Consider the following 18,088-nt stretch of genomic DNA (forward strand, 5'->3'; position numbering starts at 1 on the left):
GGCCCAGCATGCCGTACATACCTTATTAGTTCCTCAAGATGTCATATCAAGGGTGGTGCCTGATGGCTCAGCCAGTCAGTGCAGAGACTACATAACATGGTCCTAGTGAGCAAGAGGACCCGGGTTCAAACCCGACCCCGATCTAGTCTCCAATGTCTCTCCTCTCCGCCTGTTTCTCTTTACTCCCCTGTCTGAAGTAAAGCATAAAAAAGATGTCATACAGTACGTTACAAAGCCATTCCACTTGTCAAAACAAATTTGTCATTCTGTCTTTACTTTGCATGTCTTGAATTTTTTGTTTGTTTGATTTGATCTATTTGACGTTGGTTTAAATGAAAACACATCACAGACATGCATCTCAAAGGAAGGAACTTCAAGGATAGAAACACAATAAAGTCAAAGACTTATTATACCTTGGTCTCAGACAATAGGCATTGTTGGTACATAACATTTAACATTTTAAAAACAAAAAAAAAGTTTACTGCATAAATAAATACATAATAAATGTATTATACAAGCAAAGCGGCCATGCTACTTTGCAACATTTTCTAAAAGACAGGAATTTACCTTTTTCTTTAAAAGATGTTAACTAGTACTCTTTATCATCAGGGGTAACGTTTTCCAGTTTGCTGCTCGATCATAGCTTCATCATTTTTGGGTGAAGGCCAGTTTGGCCTTTGTTGTTATCAATTTCTTGAGGGTACAAAGACCAAATGCAAGGCCATAAATTGTTTAATACATATTGTACCTATCAGTAAAATAAACAAAGAAATAGATAAATAAATAAATGATAAATTAGCTGCTTATTTCATAAAATGATATATTACTGTTTACAATTTACCAATATTTGATTACTCAAGGACTGAAATTTTGTCTGATGAGTTACTGGACTCGTTTGAAGATGGGGATGGGGAGTCAGGGGTAGTTAAGAATTCAGAATCTCAACAAAAGACCATGCGGGGGGAAATGGGGCAATGCAGGGGGGTCCTCAGTGCATATCATTTTCTGAGGGACATATGGCCAAACTGAGGGGGCACGGCAGCCATGGCATTTATGGCCTCCATGAAATTCCTGTCCTGATATATAACACAGATACTCTCCTCTTAAGAAAAGCTTTAGCTTCTCTAATTTTCTCAATGAAGCTATTACAGCAGCTCATATATCAGCAAAGTCCTTGATGTTCAGTGCAGGATTCAAGTGTAATTGATGAGTAAATTGCTTGTTTTCCCTGTTTCAAAACACATCATTTAGAGGTGTGCCTTGTACTTTTCTGATTTTGACTCTGAGCCATTATGAATGCTTTCATGTTATTTCACTTATTGATATTAGCGTTAGAGTTTTTGGTCGTGCATAGTGCATACTGTATGTGCAGTGTGTGTGAGATTTTACATATCAATACTTTGTGCAAGGTCTGCTAGTATTTTACTTGCAGGATCATTTATCTTCATAAAATACAATGCATGATTTGGTCAATATGTGTTTCATTCCAACAAGGCATTCTGTTGAGATCCTATCTCCTTTTGCAGGACACTGTGGGAAAACCTTTGCAATCCTAAAGCGATATGTTACCGATGCTGTCCCAAAGACCAGCTGGCTTCTTATTGTGGATGATGACACACTCATCAGGTATCTTACATGCCCTAATACTGTATATGACCAGTTTGCCACAGCATTTTGTAGTTTAAGCTAAGTGGTGCTTACCAACTATCCTCATGTAGTTTTCTTCCACATTTTTCTTGACAATTTTCCATTGTTTTTGGCTTCCTGCTAACAATACTTGTTAAGTCAAACAACGAACCATTTGGACAGAACATGTTTTTTGGCAACATTTTACTCTGTAAAATATGTGAAATCCGAGGGATATAGATTTATTGGATGTTTCACATTATCTAACATCTCTAGCAGATTGCTTTTCCATGTGACAGTGGATTTGCGATAGTGCCAGAGGGATTGTCATTGTGTCGCTGTATGTGTACTGTACAGTATGTGTGCACATATGAAAGAGTGTGTGTGTGCGTGCGTGCGTGCGTACACGTTTGTTCCTCTGTGTCTGTACAGGCATCACTGAATGATGAGTTTATGATGAGTTTGATCTGTGCTTCTTGCAGCCTTCCCAGACTACGAGTCCTGCTAAGCTGTTATGAACCCTCAGAGCCTGTGTGTCTAGGGGAAAAATACGGCTATGGGCTGAGCCAGGGGGGCTACAGTTACATCACAGGAGGTGGAGGGTGAGTTACACGGCTCAGCCACTCTGGGATTATATCAATGAAAGAGGCGGATCCTCAGCAGAGGGACTGCAAGGCTTGTAATGAAATGCCCTGTGAATGAAAGTTAATTAATAATTGCCAGGACTAGATTAAGATACACGCTCCAAAATGTGTAATTTAAATGTCAGAATGTACATGTCAAAGCAATATTGGACCAGGCTTCCAGACAGGAAGTATTGCTGAATGTCTGTCATTTTAAGTGCGTCTGTAGGCTGCAGATTCTTTTTTGAATACCTTTTGAGAGTAACATCAATTACTCTTGACATTTTACACCACTTCAGGTTTCCATTTTTATTAAAGCATTCTCTTGTGGAAAAAGGGTGTCCTTTCACTTTGAGTGACAAGTACAGTATTTTCTGCCAGCCCGAAGATTGTCTTCTCTAGCGTAATTACCTCCCTTCCCTACGAGATGCTCCGCATCAACATGCATCCAGGTGCAAAACTGCTCTGTATTAATAGACTGAAACGACGCTTTCCTCTCAGCTTGACTTCTGTCTTTTCACTCCTTGTTTTGTTTCCTCCCCAGTGGTTCCCTGAAAATCAATAGCCAATAAAAACAACATAGAAGAATACCTACAGCAAAATACATAAAATAAGACAGTGGTTCTCAAATGCTTTGTGCCAAAGGCACACCAATGGGGAACTAAAGATCTCAAGGCCTGTATTCATTGCAAAAATAGCCGATCAACAATCTCACAATGCGTTGCAACATGTGAACTTCTCGATCTGCTATTTTTGCTATTATGTTTGTTTGTTTGTCATGCCATAGGGACACCAGGAATAGGGACAGCAGGTTGAAAGTGATTTAATTATTATTAATTTGTTTTGGGGTTTAGAATTAGCCTCTGTATTGGGAAATGAGTGTGCACAGTGTACTCAAATAGTAAATAAAAAAATTATTCATAACTTTTCGTATACAGTAGTTGTATATATTGCAAAAATAATGTGTGGTTTTAACAAGATTTCCCAGGACTTGTCTCATGGCACACCGTTTGGGAATCACAGCAGTGTGACACACAATACATACTGGGGCAGCAGTAGCTCAGGAGGTGCAGCAGCTGCCTGGGAGCCGGAAAGTTCCTGGTTCAATCCCTGCCTCCTCCTGGCCATGTGTCGAAGTGTCCTTGAAGAAGACACTGATCTTGCCTTGTGTTTCATTGTGTCATCCTCATCCGCCATCAGTTTGTGAATGTGTGCCGCATGAGTTAGTATATCATTTGTAACAGTCTATCTCTACCTTTGCAGTGTGTGAGAATGGGTGAATGAGTAGTATGGTAAAGCGCTTTGAATGGTTGGAAAGGCTAGAAAGACGCTATATAAATGCAGTCAGAGATACTTTACAACACAATAAAGTGCATCCCCAAAAATCCATACAAAAATATATGAATTAAAGAAGATATTGTTTTCGGTTCACTATAAAGCCTGCTCCCAAGATGACGATGAAAAGTAAATCCCCTGACTTTTCATCTATATTTAAATGTATAATGTCATTCCCTCTATTCTTGCAGCATGGTGTTCAGCAGGGAGGCGGCGGTCCGACTACTAAATAGTGGCTGTAAGTGCTATAGCAATGATGCTCCTGATGACATGGTGTTGGGAATGTGCCTCAATGCCCTTGGACTTCCTGTCACACACAGCCCCCTCTTTCACCAGGTTATTATGCCGTCGGTCTTCAGATCTACACTCTGTCTGTGTCTATCTCTGTGGCATGCATGTCTGTTTCATCCCGGTTAAGTTGACCACATTAGAGTTGGCAGTGCTCAGCTTAAAACAATTAAGTGTAAACACTACAGAAAATAATACTCCTCCATGAGTGTTTCGTTATATTGCGCTGTCTCACTGTGCAACACACCTGCTTGTGATTGATTGCAATTAAAAACGTTTTCTTACTTTCCAGGCACGACCAGAGGATTATGCCAGAGACTTCTTAGCTCACCAGGTGCCAATCTCCTTCCATAAGCACTGGAATATTGACCCTATTGCTGTTTTCAACAAATGGCTAAAGAACGACTTGAAAGCAACAGGTTCTGATGGACTTGATAAGAGCACTAAGACAGAGTTATAATCATGTAAGCAACGTGTGTGTGTGTGTGTGTGTGTGTGTGTGTGTGTGTGTGTGTGTGTGTGTGTGTGTGTGTGTGTGTGTGTGTGTGTGTGTGTGTGTGTGTGTGTGTGTGTGTGTGTGTGTGTGTGTGTGTGTGTGTGTGTGTGTGTGTGTGTGTGTGTGTGCGCGCGCGTGCGTGCATTGATGAACATTTTTTTTGTATTGTGAATCTTCAAGAATGATAAAATAAGGACCGTTCAAGTGTGTGTCCATGACTTGATATTTGAGTACATTCATGACTGTGAGACTTCATTCAGTTGCATGTTGAGGTTATTGGTATGTTTGGAAATATGAATCTCATATATTTATATCGAAATGTTCGTCTACAGTAATGCTTATTGTGTTGAATTTAGGAGCTCCTCTTCTGAAGGATGTAACTTTCAACTGTTACTAATGCTGTATATTGTGCTATACTGTACGTATTTTGACATAAAAGTATCCAAATTTGGGAATGTGTTGTCTCGTGGAGTGTAATACGAGTCCTATTTTAGATTTTGTTTTGTTCACTAGCCATAAAAAGCATCAATCGGAGACAGACCGACCCGCTGAGTTCGATTGTACATGTTACCCCTTATATTCCTGCAACGGCACATGATGCAAAGATCGACCAATCGAATTGTGGTACAACTTTACCTTCTAGGTGCATGGAATTAGTACAGGTGCACAAATGGAGTCAAGGGATTCCAGCCACACATGCAGTAGGAACAGTGCTCTAATTATTGGTTGAGTAAGTAAGAGCGCCAGAAAACAAGGTCATACTTATTTTCTTAACACTCTGATTACTCGACCACTTACCCTGTTGATTGATTAGTGTTCATGCTGTCTACTCCAACTTTACACTTTCACTCCATATAATGTAGGAGCATCTGCTACTAAATTGTAATACTAATAATGTATCTTATTTTTTATAGCTCACAAATTAACTAGGATAGCAGATAGACATCAACACCTAACACAGAATCTGTGAACAAGTAAAATGTAAAGTAAATTGAGAATCTGTCATAAGATATTAGTAAACGGCATGCATAATGTATGATAATAACTAGCATATGTTGTAAATTGTCAACAAGTGCAGATGCATAAATAAGGAGTTCTAGGCCCTGGGATGAGGTGGAGTCTGAAGAGATGAGTTTTCAGACTACAGTGGAAAATAAGGAGCGAGTATCGACTTGGTGGTCTGGATTGTTGGACAGGAAGTCGTGGTGATGGGAGGGACAGATAAACTGTGTTTGCTAATCGAAGTGTGCCGGAGAGGTTGTAGGCTAGTTAGGGACCAGGTTTCATTTGTGGGGGGGAAAAGACAAATAGATAGCAGATCTACAAGCTTATGAGCCTGTGCAATTAAGTTATTACGTTATTTTTGACCAAACAATTATTTAAATATGAGCATTTCAGACAGAGTTTCTCTAGTTTTCTCAACAGAGGGACACCAGAGTTAGTGTAGTTGACTTACATTTTAAATTAAATTGTAAAATTGTGATATAATCAAAGAAATACTAAACAATCTCTGATCAGAAACTGGGATAAACCACCCCCACCGGCCATAAAAAGGAATGACCAGAGGGGGATGTATCAAAAGCAGAGGCATGGATTTCCTCCCATACTTCCCAGCCAATCGAACCATCGTTATGAAGTTGCCGTGATTTTGGTCACCTTATAGGTTATCAACAGACCAGTGTTTTAGATTGGATGTGAGCAGCAACCGGGAACCAGTGGAGTGAGCAGAGAGATGTGAACATTTAGGGAGGTTGAAGACCAGCCGTGTTGTGGCATTCTGGATCAGTTGTAGAGGTTTGAGAGAGTAGTTGTCGGGCCTGGAGATGACTGAAACTTTTAAGAGCTGGGCAGAGCGACTCCTTGTCAAGGAAGGGACTGATCCCACTGATGTTGTAAAATACAAAGCTACAGGAGCAAACGTGATCACTGCAATGTGTGCCTTGAAGGACATGCGACTGTCCAGGATCACTACAGGTTCTTGGCAGTTTGAGGAAGAGTCACCACCAGGGTGTTTATGGAAATGAAAAGATCCTGCAGGGGGCAAGACTTCCCAGGCAAGAAGAGAGGCTCTGTTCTGTCTATGTTGAGCTTGAGGGGGTGGGAAGTGTGAACTGGGAAGACATCCACTGTGAGACGTCATTCAGACATGCAGCGATGTGCAGTGATAGAGCAGAGTTGACAGAAACAAGGCATCCGGTGTAGAATGAAAAGAGGAGAGGACAATGCACTGATTACTAATTTATATCTTGCTAGCGTTAGCAAAAATGTACAGTAGAAGACAGACACTGTCTCACTGGGGCTATTAAAGTTGTCTGAAAAGACCACATATTTGACTAGGATCATTAGTAGTTTCCTACCTGACCCAACCTTTATAGCATACATCAACTTTGGCTTCGGAGGTGGGAGCATTGTCGGCAAACATGCAAGAACAACAGTATGTTCCTTTAAAAAAAAAAATTGGGCTATTTGCTTATCTTTATTGGGCTGCTATAGCCTACCTGTTTCCTACGTACTCCTTCAAAATATCTACCTGTAGACTGCCAAAATACTATGAACAAAAAAAAGCATAAGCAGCTAAGCAGAGAGACTAGAAAACATGGCAAGGAGTTACAATTAGTTGAAAATGCAGTATGATTAAATACATTAATTAAATGTTCACAAAATGTGCATTCTCAATCGTTCTCAGAGGATTCAGATAAAAAAAATTTTTTTACTGCTAATGAGCTCAAATAAACATTGTAAGCTCATAAAAAGTATCAAAGAAACGGCTCTAGCTTCTGCGTTTTGATGACATCAGCAAGCAATGGTGATGTAGCCTAGTAGTGCTGGGCTCTGGTATGGAATTGATATTCTTCAACATAATCAGCTCTAAGAACTCAAAGAATTTCTAAATGTTCTGTACATGTATGTAAAACAACCATTGAAGAATCTCAAACTGCCTGCGCCACTCCTCAGATTTTCAGTGTAAGTAGGCCTATTATAAGGACCTATTGAAAAGGAATTATGAAGACAAAAGAATAACATTTTATGAGACCTAGTAAAACATTGAATTTATGAATTGACTGTACGGAGAGGTGAGAGAAAAAAAAGAAAAAGTTCAACAGATTTAAATTGATTGGAACAAACCATGTAGAGCATGTCTCTAAACCAAGGATTTCAAAGCTAATGATTTAAAGAGCTCTCCCCACATTAATATTTTTTTTCATATAAGAAAGTACGCTTCTGTGAGCGCAGGTCTCTGCCAGGTCGGGTTGACTACCCAGGGGTTGCAAACTTTCAATCATAGGCAATTGGAATGGAATATGACAAATCTGACTGGTATCTCGGTCACATGACTCCAGAGTTTTGGATAAAAGTTGTATGAGTAGTTGCAAAAAAGCGTGTTTTATAGCTGAAAAACAACATAATAGCTGAAAATCTAATCTAGCACAAATGGCCACGCCCTATGAAAGATTTCTTTCCCTGGATTCCTTGGATCACGATCCAAGGAATCCAGGGAAAAAATCTTTTGATTGTGTGACCTACGGTTTAAGAGTTCCCACCACCGTAAGGCTGATTTGACTTGGCATAGTGGGAATGTGCGTGAACAGCAATCGAACACTGCATTCATGATTTGTAGCATTTTGTGCAAAGGTGGCCAGACTGGCCACACTTGAGATTAGCTGCTCACGGACAGAATCATGGCTGGACCGACAGACAGACAGACAGACAGACAGACTCACAGGACTGCAAACATAGTCTCTGGCCTTCGGTCATCCGGCCTGGTGGAGACAGCACATCAGTGACACACTTCTCTGCATCTGTAAGGAAATGAAGAACATTCATCTTTACTGTAAAGTAATATTTCACTTTGAGCATTTCCATATTAGGGTTATTAATTAACAGTTGGAAACAAAAGGAGAGGACTGATGTACAAAGTTCATGATTTATTCTCAAATCCATAAAAATTCAAGATTGAATAATGTATTACCATTTCTTTGAGTGATTGATTAAAATTTGTTCTGGTGTGTGCTCGGGGTAGACAATACAATACAAATATGCAATAGCATTGATAAAATAAAAAAGCAAATAAAATACAAGTGACTGCTGCATTAAAAAGAAAACCCAGCTAGAGCTAATGGTCTGCATTGATAATGAAGAGTTAACTTAACTACCTCAGGATATGTGCTGTTATGGAATATTAAGTAAAGACTGTGCATACAGTTTACTCATCAAGGCACAATAAGGATGTCCAAAACATGTTATTGTCTCACAAAAACCTGCATTTGATGATGGTTGTTATTTTACATTTGACAATTAAAATATGCAAATTATTGCATTTCAATACTGGTGCAATAATTTATGTTTAATACATTTTGTCCCCACTCCTTTGGGGTACTTTCTGTCATACATTAAATTTGGCCTCTGCATTTACCCATCCTAGCTATTAGGAGCAGTCACAAGCACTACAGCGCCCAGGGAGCAGTTAGGGGTTAAGTGTCTTGCTCAGGGACACTTTCACACATACACATATTGAATTTTTATTTTTATCTTAACTTTTTCACAAAAGTACACATACAACCCCCCCACATCCCTCCCCCCTCCCCACGAATAGACATTAAGTAGCTTCAAGAAATAATAGATCTAGACCGAGATAGCTGTACTGTAGATAACAACCTATAACATCTCTGATACAGGTAGGGTCAACGTTTCCATATAATCCAAATAAGGTTGCCAACCTTCAAAAATGTGTCAAACCGATTTCTTAAAAGATAAGTAGGTAATCTTCTCAAGAGGAACACAACTGTTCAATTCTGAGAACCATCTCGCAATGAAGAGGGGGAAGTCAGACTTCCATGTTATTGCAATACATTTCCTAGCAACTCCAAGTGCCACCACTTTTCCCACCCATCCAGTGTGTCTTCTGCCTGGAGAAAAGACTGTTTCAATCTTTCTCCCATGCCCTCCCTTTTTTACCAGGTCAGTGAAAATTGGTTTCAGCCACCTCTCGTGAACTCTGAATTTATTGTTTTTTTATGAACCACCACCTGATTACTGTATATTTGGGCAGCCAAATAACATTGTACTGCAAGTTGTAAATAATCAAAGAGATCGTTCATCAAATTCTTATCTACACTTCCCTAAGCTTCCTCACTTCACACAATTTATTGTGATTCTCTTCCCTTCTGACTTTTATTGTATTTGGTTAGTCACTGCAGCTGCACAACCTACGTTGGGAGTTAAATTAATTGTTTAATTATGTTGGTAGTTCAGTTCCCAGTGTGTTCACCAAATGTCTTAGGCGATCAGATTACCATGCTGTCCTTTTGGAGTCCAGGCTGATGATTGTTTTAGTGCTGAATCTTTCAACATGTCAGCACAAAAAGTGGACGGAGGTAATCAAGCATGCTAGTTGAATAAAGCTTCATTGTTCTATCTTTGTACAGAGACTTTGATGGTAGTGAGATCCAGACTGTCTCATATGGCAGAATATGCATTGTAATGCTCAGCAATGTATCTGATATCAAAGTTAAATTTGCTCATGTATTTGCATTCTACCAGCTGTTCAGACCAAGTACAATGACAAAGGAGTTTCCTTAAATTCCTGGAGTTTAATTTTATGATATCACATCTTCTATATTGCTTGTGTTAACCTTCCCACCCAAACATGATTGCTTTTGCAATGCTGTAATTAGCTTTCATTCATTGTATTGCAGTTGTATCTGTAAAAAGAAAGCATTGATTCCTTTTTTAATGATGACTCTCATCATCACCAGTTAGTGTATCTGAGGTGCAAAGCAAGCATCACATATTTAATTAGCAATTAAGATTATACTGTTAAGGGAACAGAAAATGGGTTGTTAATGAGACAACAGATTTTACATGGGTGCGGATAAAAAGCAAGTCTTTTGTCACACCTACAAAGGTGACAGGTGCGTAGGAGAAGACCAGACGAGGGCCCCAACGTACTAAAAGAAAAACCTCCCGCACACTGTCTTCAAATTCCCCAAAAATGTTTAATGGGAATAACAACGTTTCGGTCTATTAGACCTTCATCACCTTCATCATCAACTGATGTAGGTTATTCCCATTAAACTTTTTTCTTGCATTTGAAGACAGTGTATGAGAGTTTTTTCTTTTAGTACATTGGTGCAGAAAAAGTATTTTTCATGCTGGATATACTAAAATGGAATTTCACACAATGTTTATGAGAAATTGTAGTACTCTCAACTGTGTAAAAATATACTGTACCAATATTGCCTGCATTTGCTTTTTGCAGAACCATATGGCGTAGCTCAATCTCTTCATTCATTTTGTTACAGCTTTTATTGAATTTGCCATCCATACGAGATTTAATGTAACTGATAACATCTTTGATTGAACTTGACAAATATAGTTATGTGAGGGAAGATGTATAAAAGACAAGAGCCTATACATATCCCCATGGTAAGTGGTTTGATTTCAATATCCTCCATCCTTGTTTCCTCAGATCACAGCATGTCAATAAAATTAAAAGACTTTCCATTCCTTCCACATTTTAAGAGAGCTGACCAGCTTTAGACCGCAGTTTACAATCTCAAAGACTTATTCTAGTGATGAATGATACTGAAAATGAAAATTGTGTCCTCCTTTCAGTAATCTGCAAGTCAGTAAAATCACTCTGTACTTCTGTTGATGTCCTCATGATGCAAACTTATACTGAAAGTATTTTTTAAGGGATACACATGTGTTTCATTCTTCACTTGTCTGTTTGTGTGGTATCTCACATCATATAGGGAGGTGGTAATTTAACCCAAGCCCATTGGATCCCCTACAGCTTCAATCTGTGAGTAGATTCGAAGTCTCCATTATTAGTTAGTCCATGCCCAACAATAGCCCTCATGCCCAGTACCTTTGATTGGCCCATCTGTCGGCCCTATTTGCATATGTGCAATTTTAAGAGGTATTCTTTACACAAGCCTTGTGACATGAATTATAGTGTTGTCCTGTGGTGGTGTGTTATTATTTCTGGGGGAAACAGATTGTTGATAAAGGCTAAGGCAAACAAACAAACAGCCATCTTGCACGAATCTGTGCCAAGTCCAGCTTTCTAGCCCTCTGAGGGGAGATTAGAAGGTAAGAGAGATTGAAACAAGACAGAGAGGAATGATGAATTGGTGCATCAGTTCCAAGATAATGACACGCAGTGCTTAACTTTGGTTTCCCTTAGGGTCCTGGCACTGAGACTACTGATACTGTGCAGATGTTCCATCCAGACACATTCTGGCGGTCATATCCTTGTCCCCTCATTCCATTCTCTGCACTTGTGTACTCCATACAATAGCCTACATAGTTCCAAATATATATTGTTCCTCAAGGATAACAGAAGGTAACGTTGTAACCCAGGTTCTCTGAGTGGAGAGGCTATCTCTCCACCATATGGATTATGTAGGGTGGGGAAATAGTCTTGCCATGATAGAGAACAATTGTTCAGAGGTGAAAATTGTTATAACAAAAAAAGATTTTGAAAAAAGTTCATCTACAAGCTCACCACACGTCACAATATGAGCTTGTAGATCAGCTATTTTCACCATGCGACACTGAGGTATAAATATGGCTTAAGTGATTAAAAACTATGCTGCACAAAGAGATCAAGTTCAAGAATCATACTGTAAATAGTCTAGACTCTACAGAGATGTCCTTATTGTATCATGGATTTTATTTTTGGCAACTTACTGTAACAGTTGCAGAAAGTGACATGCAAACAATAGCTCAATCTCCTTGAGGAGGGGTTGTCAAGGCAGCATACAGAAGGCATTCCTGATCGCTTGCTTTCCTGCTGAAAATGTGCACTGAGCCGTACCCACCCTACTGACATTACTAGCCACTTTGACAAGCCTGCCCAGGCTGTTCTTGTTAAAGTCTGGGATTCCCAAATCCATCCACCAAAAACTTTAAAGTAATATTAAATGAAATTTATTGTAGAACAGAGTCAGCAATTGATTTACACATATGAGAGGAATTAATCATCATCTTGAGGACTAGCCTTGCGTTACCTCCTTTTGCATATGGCATCGATATTGGCAGAAAACAGATTATTATGAGTGACAGTAACTGATTCAACCTCCTCCTCTGAATGATTATCTTACCCACTGATGAAATCATGCACCATATGCTCATACAGTCTTCTCCATCCCCAGTAGAATGCCAACAATAGCAGTGTCATCATTACAGCTACGTCAACATCCGCTGTTATGATATTCCAATTTGCATAATTGTAAAGATAGTTTGCTCGCAAGATATGAAGAAGAGCAGAAATAACATGTCCCTAGGCGCTGCCACTGTGATGCTAGTGTAAAACACCACTTAATCCCACATGCGTCCTATCAGTCAACAATTCCGGTATTTAACAAGATACTGAAACTAAGTTGATTAAAATGTTTAAGAAAACAAAGGAAAAAAGCAATGACTATCCTTCAAATTATCCTTCCAATTACAAAAGATCGATACACTTAACAAGTGTCCACCAGTTGCATAAACCATAGTTTGTTTGAGGTAAACCCTCCAGGATAACTTCTGTCACCACACTATTCTTTATAAATTCCATGTCATTACAAACAGCTTCATGTTTTTTCTTCCCAAAGTCAATATACAGTAATACAACTCCTCATACATTAACATTGACATAGATGCAGTATTTCTCATGTTTCGTAATATTTCTGCCTTCATTTCTAGGTCCCCCTCACTGCAATAATAATACCATCACCTAATCATTTTACACTGCAGCCATCTTACATTTTATGTGGATGCATCATTAGATTGTTGGAAGGAACTAAGATCTAGTTAAAATAAAATATGATACCAGGAATATCATTAATATTTGCACATTGACAGTTTCTTCCCTTGGTTACATGGTGTTTTTTTCCTTACAGGCCAGGGTGATATGAAATGATGATTCATGGATCCAAAGAGGAGCCCAAATATATTATATAATATATTCAGATTCAGATTATACTCATAAAGTATAATGATTTGAGACTCCAACTCATTCTATCATTTATGCATCCAATGCAATGTCTGTTGAACCAAAACATCAGACGATTTGACCTTGGTCGAATGCTAATTGGGCCCACAGCACAGTTGCCGTGTTCTACATCTGTGAGTTCATCAATACTAATGGAGGATTCCTGGAACAAAACTAGATGTGTTTAGTTGAAGTCATCCTGCAAGGCACTGAGAACAACTATTGATCCGGTGTCTGACCCCGACCCCTGCTTTGTTGCTGCTTCAGTGGGTGGCCGTTACACTGTGCTGTTGGTCAAGTTACCAGAACGGAGCTGTAAGTTCGTTCAGTGGGTAGGTTCTGGGTCCTGCATCATGGGTCCTGCGTCATGTCTTGAACTGCATGGGTTACACATTGAGGGAAACTGTGTTATAATTAGCCCGATTGATTGTTAGATGGATAGATGGATGGATGGATGGATAGATGGATAGATGGATAGATGGATAGATGGATAGATGGATAGATGGATAGATGGATAGATGGATTCCCATTGCTGGGGAGGGGGTCCATGCCTCTAATATTTATATCCCCCCTCTGGTCATTAATTTTAATCACCGGTGCAGATGTCTTATCCCTGCTTCTGGTCAGACTGAATTAAGTACATGAATTTCTTTTGGGGAAATGTAGACTGTCTGATCTGTTTTTGATAATCACAATTTAACAATGGAATTAAAAGAATACATGTTAACCACGCTAACCCTGGTGTCCCTGTCCCTAGTTTGGGACGGGGACATTTAAAATGTGTCAAAATTTGAACATTTTTCTTTTAAATACAACTCTTCAAGCTCGCGTGTGAGCTCTGAGCTTGTACAGTAGATCAGCTATTTTCTATATTTGTTGTACGAAGAAGAAGCTATAGGGCTTAAGTGGGTAAGTACATTTCATTTTTTTTTTTTTTTTTTACAAAATAAATCCTAAAAGTGAAGAGAAAAAAAACTAACTGCTCCAGGCACTGACCATACCTGTCTGTTTGGGCCATGGCACTCAAACCCTGCTTTGAGAATCTCTTTAATAGATTTATAATATTACATTTAATCCAAGCTGAAAACCACTTACGTACATATCCTATCTGCTTCGAGCACTTCATTGACATGCATGAGTGGCACTCAAGCCATTTTAACCACACCTAATGTTTGTGCATTTTCAGGAATTATGATGTTTAGTTACACAACCACTTTAATATGCTTGTCTGCTCTGACACTGCCATCTTATTCCCTTTAGTAGCAACATATATTATCACCCTGTAATAAACAACGCAACTAATTCTGTATGGATTTATGGAATATATATATTCACAGAAGTATTTCTGTGAACCAGATGGGGTAAAGGGTAAAGGAACCCAATGTCCTTAAATCTCCGGCTGTTTTTGTTTTTATCTAATAGAGTAAAGATATTTCACCCACATGCCTGAATGTTTATTTCTTAGGCATTTAAGATGTGTGATGTGACCGTTGTTCTGTTTTATAATTATCTCTTTACTGCACCTGGTAGTCTATAAATTGCCACTGCGGTACAGCTCTACTGACACTGTGAAGAGCCTTGGTGTGCACGTGCAGTTGACAAAGCAATTTGCTCTAGAGCAAGCAAGCATCTCGAAAGAGTACTATGTCATCCTGAGTGGTAAAATATTGTCTGATAGGTTGATGGCTGGCTATTGAACACTGTCAACTCGGGTCAAGATATCCGTGCTCCTGCCAACATTGGCTGCATCTCTGTACTGTCTAGGGAAATGCAAGCCGTCTGAATCTTTTAAGTGGTATTACCAACACTGTTGTCCCCTATAGGACAGTGGTTCTCAAACATTTTCACATCAAGGATATGTATTTGGCTGCGGACCCCCATCTCAAATATATTCTGTGCCAGGGATCTCCAGAAGCAAAGATTTGAGTAAAAAAATGTGCTTTTAAGAAAATATATAGGCTTACTGGTATTTCAAAGATTTGCCCAAATCTTGTCATGAAGTGACGCACTATGAGCTTGTATGTCTGCTATTTATGAATAACCAAAGTATAAAATATGGTTAAAGTGGTTAAAATGATTGTGACGCTATTTTAACTTATTTTGTGAACCCCTGGGGTTCCCCAGACCTCACTTTGAGAACCAATGCCCATGGCACATGATACGCCTACAGAAATGATGTCTGCTTCAAGTAGAAGCCTATTCCACATAATTCCTTTACTCAAAGTTGTCAAAATGTAAATGACAATAATTACAGGGCTGCAAAAATCCTGAAATTCTGTGTTCAATTAATAATTCAAAAGAATGTAATTTTTTCCCTGCTGCACCTCATTCATTGTGCTGTCTGCATGATTGCCAGACTTCACAGCTGTACACAAATGTAACTTTCATCAGCCATTCCTTCTTTAACATAATTCTCTGATGCCCTCTGCTGGATCCCCATTATTCTTGATCAAATTCCTTGCTCTGGAAGTTTAAATTATGCCACTTAGTCAGTCTAAATAGGGTCAATTTAGTTTTGTTTGTTTGGTCTCAATCTTAAAATACAAATTTACCATGCTTTAGGATTAGGGGTTAAGAAAGATCTGTTCTTGAGCCATCTGGTTCTTGGTACTGTATTTATAATTTATTTTTTATTTATTTGACAGATAGATTTGACAGATAGGCTACAATACAAAAAACAATGTATCAAGTTACAAGTTATAAAAACATGAAACCGTTGAATTGTATGCAGGGTTTGGGTTTCTAGCCGAGGCTAATTTGTGACCCCTGCCCCTGGTTAGGCCTTTCTATAGTAGTAGCCAAGTGTTACTGAAGTTGGAGGCTCTAACTCTATTTTAAATGGGTCAATGCAAGCTTTTTTTGCATTATGTATTAAATCATTTACAGTATCAATTAAAAACCTTGAATGAATTTAATAGCTTCATCTCTCCATCTCTCCATCTCTCTCTCTCTCTCTCTCTCTCTCTCTCTCTCTCACACACACACTCACTCTCTCTCTCTCTCTCTCTCTCTCACACACACACACACGCACACGCACACACACACACACACACACACACACACACACACACACACACACACACACACACACACACACACACACACACACACACACACACACACACACACACACACACACACACCTGTCTGTCTGTCTGTCTGTCTGTCTGTCTGTGTGTGTGTGTCTCTCTCTCTCTCTCTCTCTCTCTCTCTCTCTCTCTATCTCTCTCTCTCTCTCTCTCTCACACACACACACACACACACACACACACACACACACACACACACACACACACACACACACACACACACACACTCGCCTTGGCCTGGCTGGGACATATGGTTTGGTACAAGATGGGCCACCAGGCAGAAGAAATGCAATGCCTTCCATGCTGTTCATTATTCAACAGTGCAGGCCAGCCTGGGTCTTGTTGCTAGGGGAGGAGTTTGTATCATGGCAGGAGAGTTGATGGAGAGACGATAGAGCCGTTCCTGAACAAGTGCAATTTCAGGGTCCACTCACTCACTCAGGCAAAACCTTCGACGCCACTCACTTCAGGAGATGGAATAACTGAAGTTTAGCGTCCTGAGAGGTATTTATTATTCTTTTGAATGTTTTATGGCACCACTCACGGACTTCTCCACAATCTCCACAAACAGGGTCATTGGCGCGAGTGCAACAGCAGCAGTAGGAAGTAGGAACTCAACTGTTTAATGGGAATGGTCCAGAACGTTAGTGAGTTCTCTCTAACGCCCTGCTAGGCGCGCTGCTCTACTCATAGACCAAAAATTCCACTGCCGTGCGAGGTCTCGGTCTTTAGTAAAGAATAAACAAAAATACTTCGTTGCTCACCGAAACAAAGGCTGTGTTGTGTTGTTGAAAGTCTATTCTCCAGGGTGGGAAGTCTCTCAGCACCCCACCTTCCCTGTATAATACACTTTTTTGGCAGAAAAAAAAAATATTTCCGCCAGATGGAAGTTATTGTATTCATTCCACTGCGCTCTCTACAGATCTGGTCAATATAAATGACCATTGACCAGATCTGTAGAGGGCGCAGTGGAGTACATAAAATAATTTCCATCTGGCGGACATATTACATTTTCTGCCCAAAAAGTGTATTATACAGAGCAGGTGGGGTGCTGAGAGGCTTCCCACCCTGTAGAATAGACTTTCAACAACACAACACAGTCTTTGTTTTGGTGAGTAGCGAAGTCGTTTTGTTTCTTTTTTACTAAAGACGGAGACCTGGCACGGCAGTGGAATTTTCGGTCTATAAGCAGAGCAGCGCGCCTGGCAGAGCGTTAGAGATAACTCACCAACGCTCTGGACCAGGGCTAATGGGAATCATTCCAGAGCCATGCAGGCTATTCCTGTTTCCTGCCCGTCAGTGGTGGAAAAAGTACTCACATTTGTTTTTACTTAAAACGTAAAAGTATCAATACTGCAATGTAGAAATACTAATAATTTACAAGTAGCAGTCCGGAATTCAAAACTGACTTGAGTAAAAGTACAAAAGTATTGTTATCAAAATGTACTTAAAGTAGCTACCAAAAGTAGAAAGTAGCTACTCATTATGCAGAATGTCCTGTTCCACAAGTTTTCGAATGTATAAAATGTATAAAAATCTTTTGAAAATAGCAGATCTACAAGCTCACAATGCGTCACATCGGATGCATGTGAGCTTGTAGGCTATTTTCAAATGGAGGAAATGTATAGGGGTTCATGTGTGTTTTTGA

The 18,088-nt window shown here is 39.5% G+C and overlaps 1 protein-coding gene across 2 annotated transcripts in view; it reads left to right on the plus strand.

The window, feature by feature from the left end:
* Positions 1-4,784, plus strand: part of b3glcta (beta 3-glucosyltransferase a) — a 73,838-nt gene extending 69,054 nt beyond the window's left edge. Inside the window, exons 12-15 of one of the 2 annotated variants that reach the window (XM_080429676.1) lie at positions 1,527-1,626; positions 2,109-2,228; positions 3,776-3,920; positions 4,165-4,784. In XM_080429676.1, coding sequence (XP_080285802.1) covers positions 1,527-1,626; positions 2,109-2,228; positions 3,776-3,920; positions 4,165-4,332 — 533 coding nt within the window. In that variant the 3' untranslated portion in view covers positions 4,333-4,784. The remainder of the gene's footprint in view (positions 1-1,526; positions 1,627-2,108; positions 2,229-3,775; positions 3,921-4,164) is intronic. The other variant, XM_080429677.1, reaches the window with a different exon arrangement.
* The last annotated feature ends 13,304 nt before the right edge of the window (positions 4,785-18,088 follow it).

This window comes from Gymnoscopelus braueri, assembly GCF_963280865.1.
Source record: "Gymnoscopelus braueri genome assembly, chromosome: 5".
NCBI lineage: Eukaryota > Metazoa > Chordata > Actinopteri > Myctophiformes > Myctophidae > Gymnoscopelus > Gymnoscopelus braueri.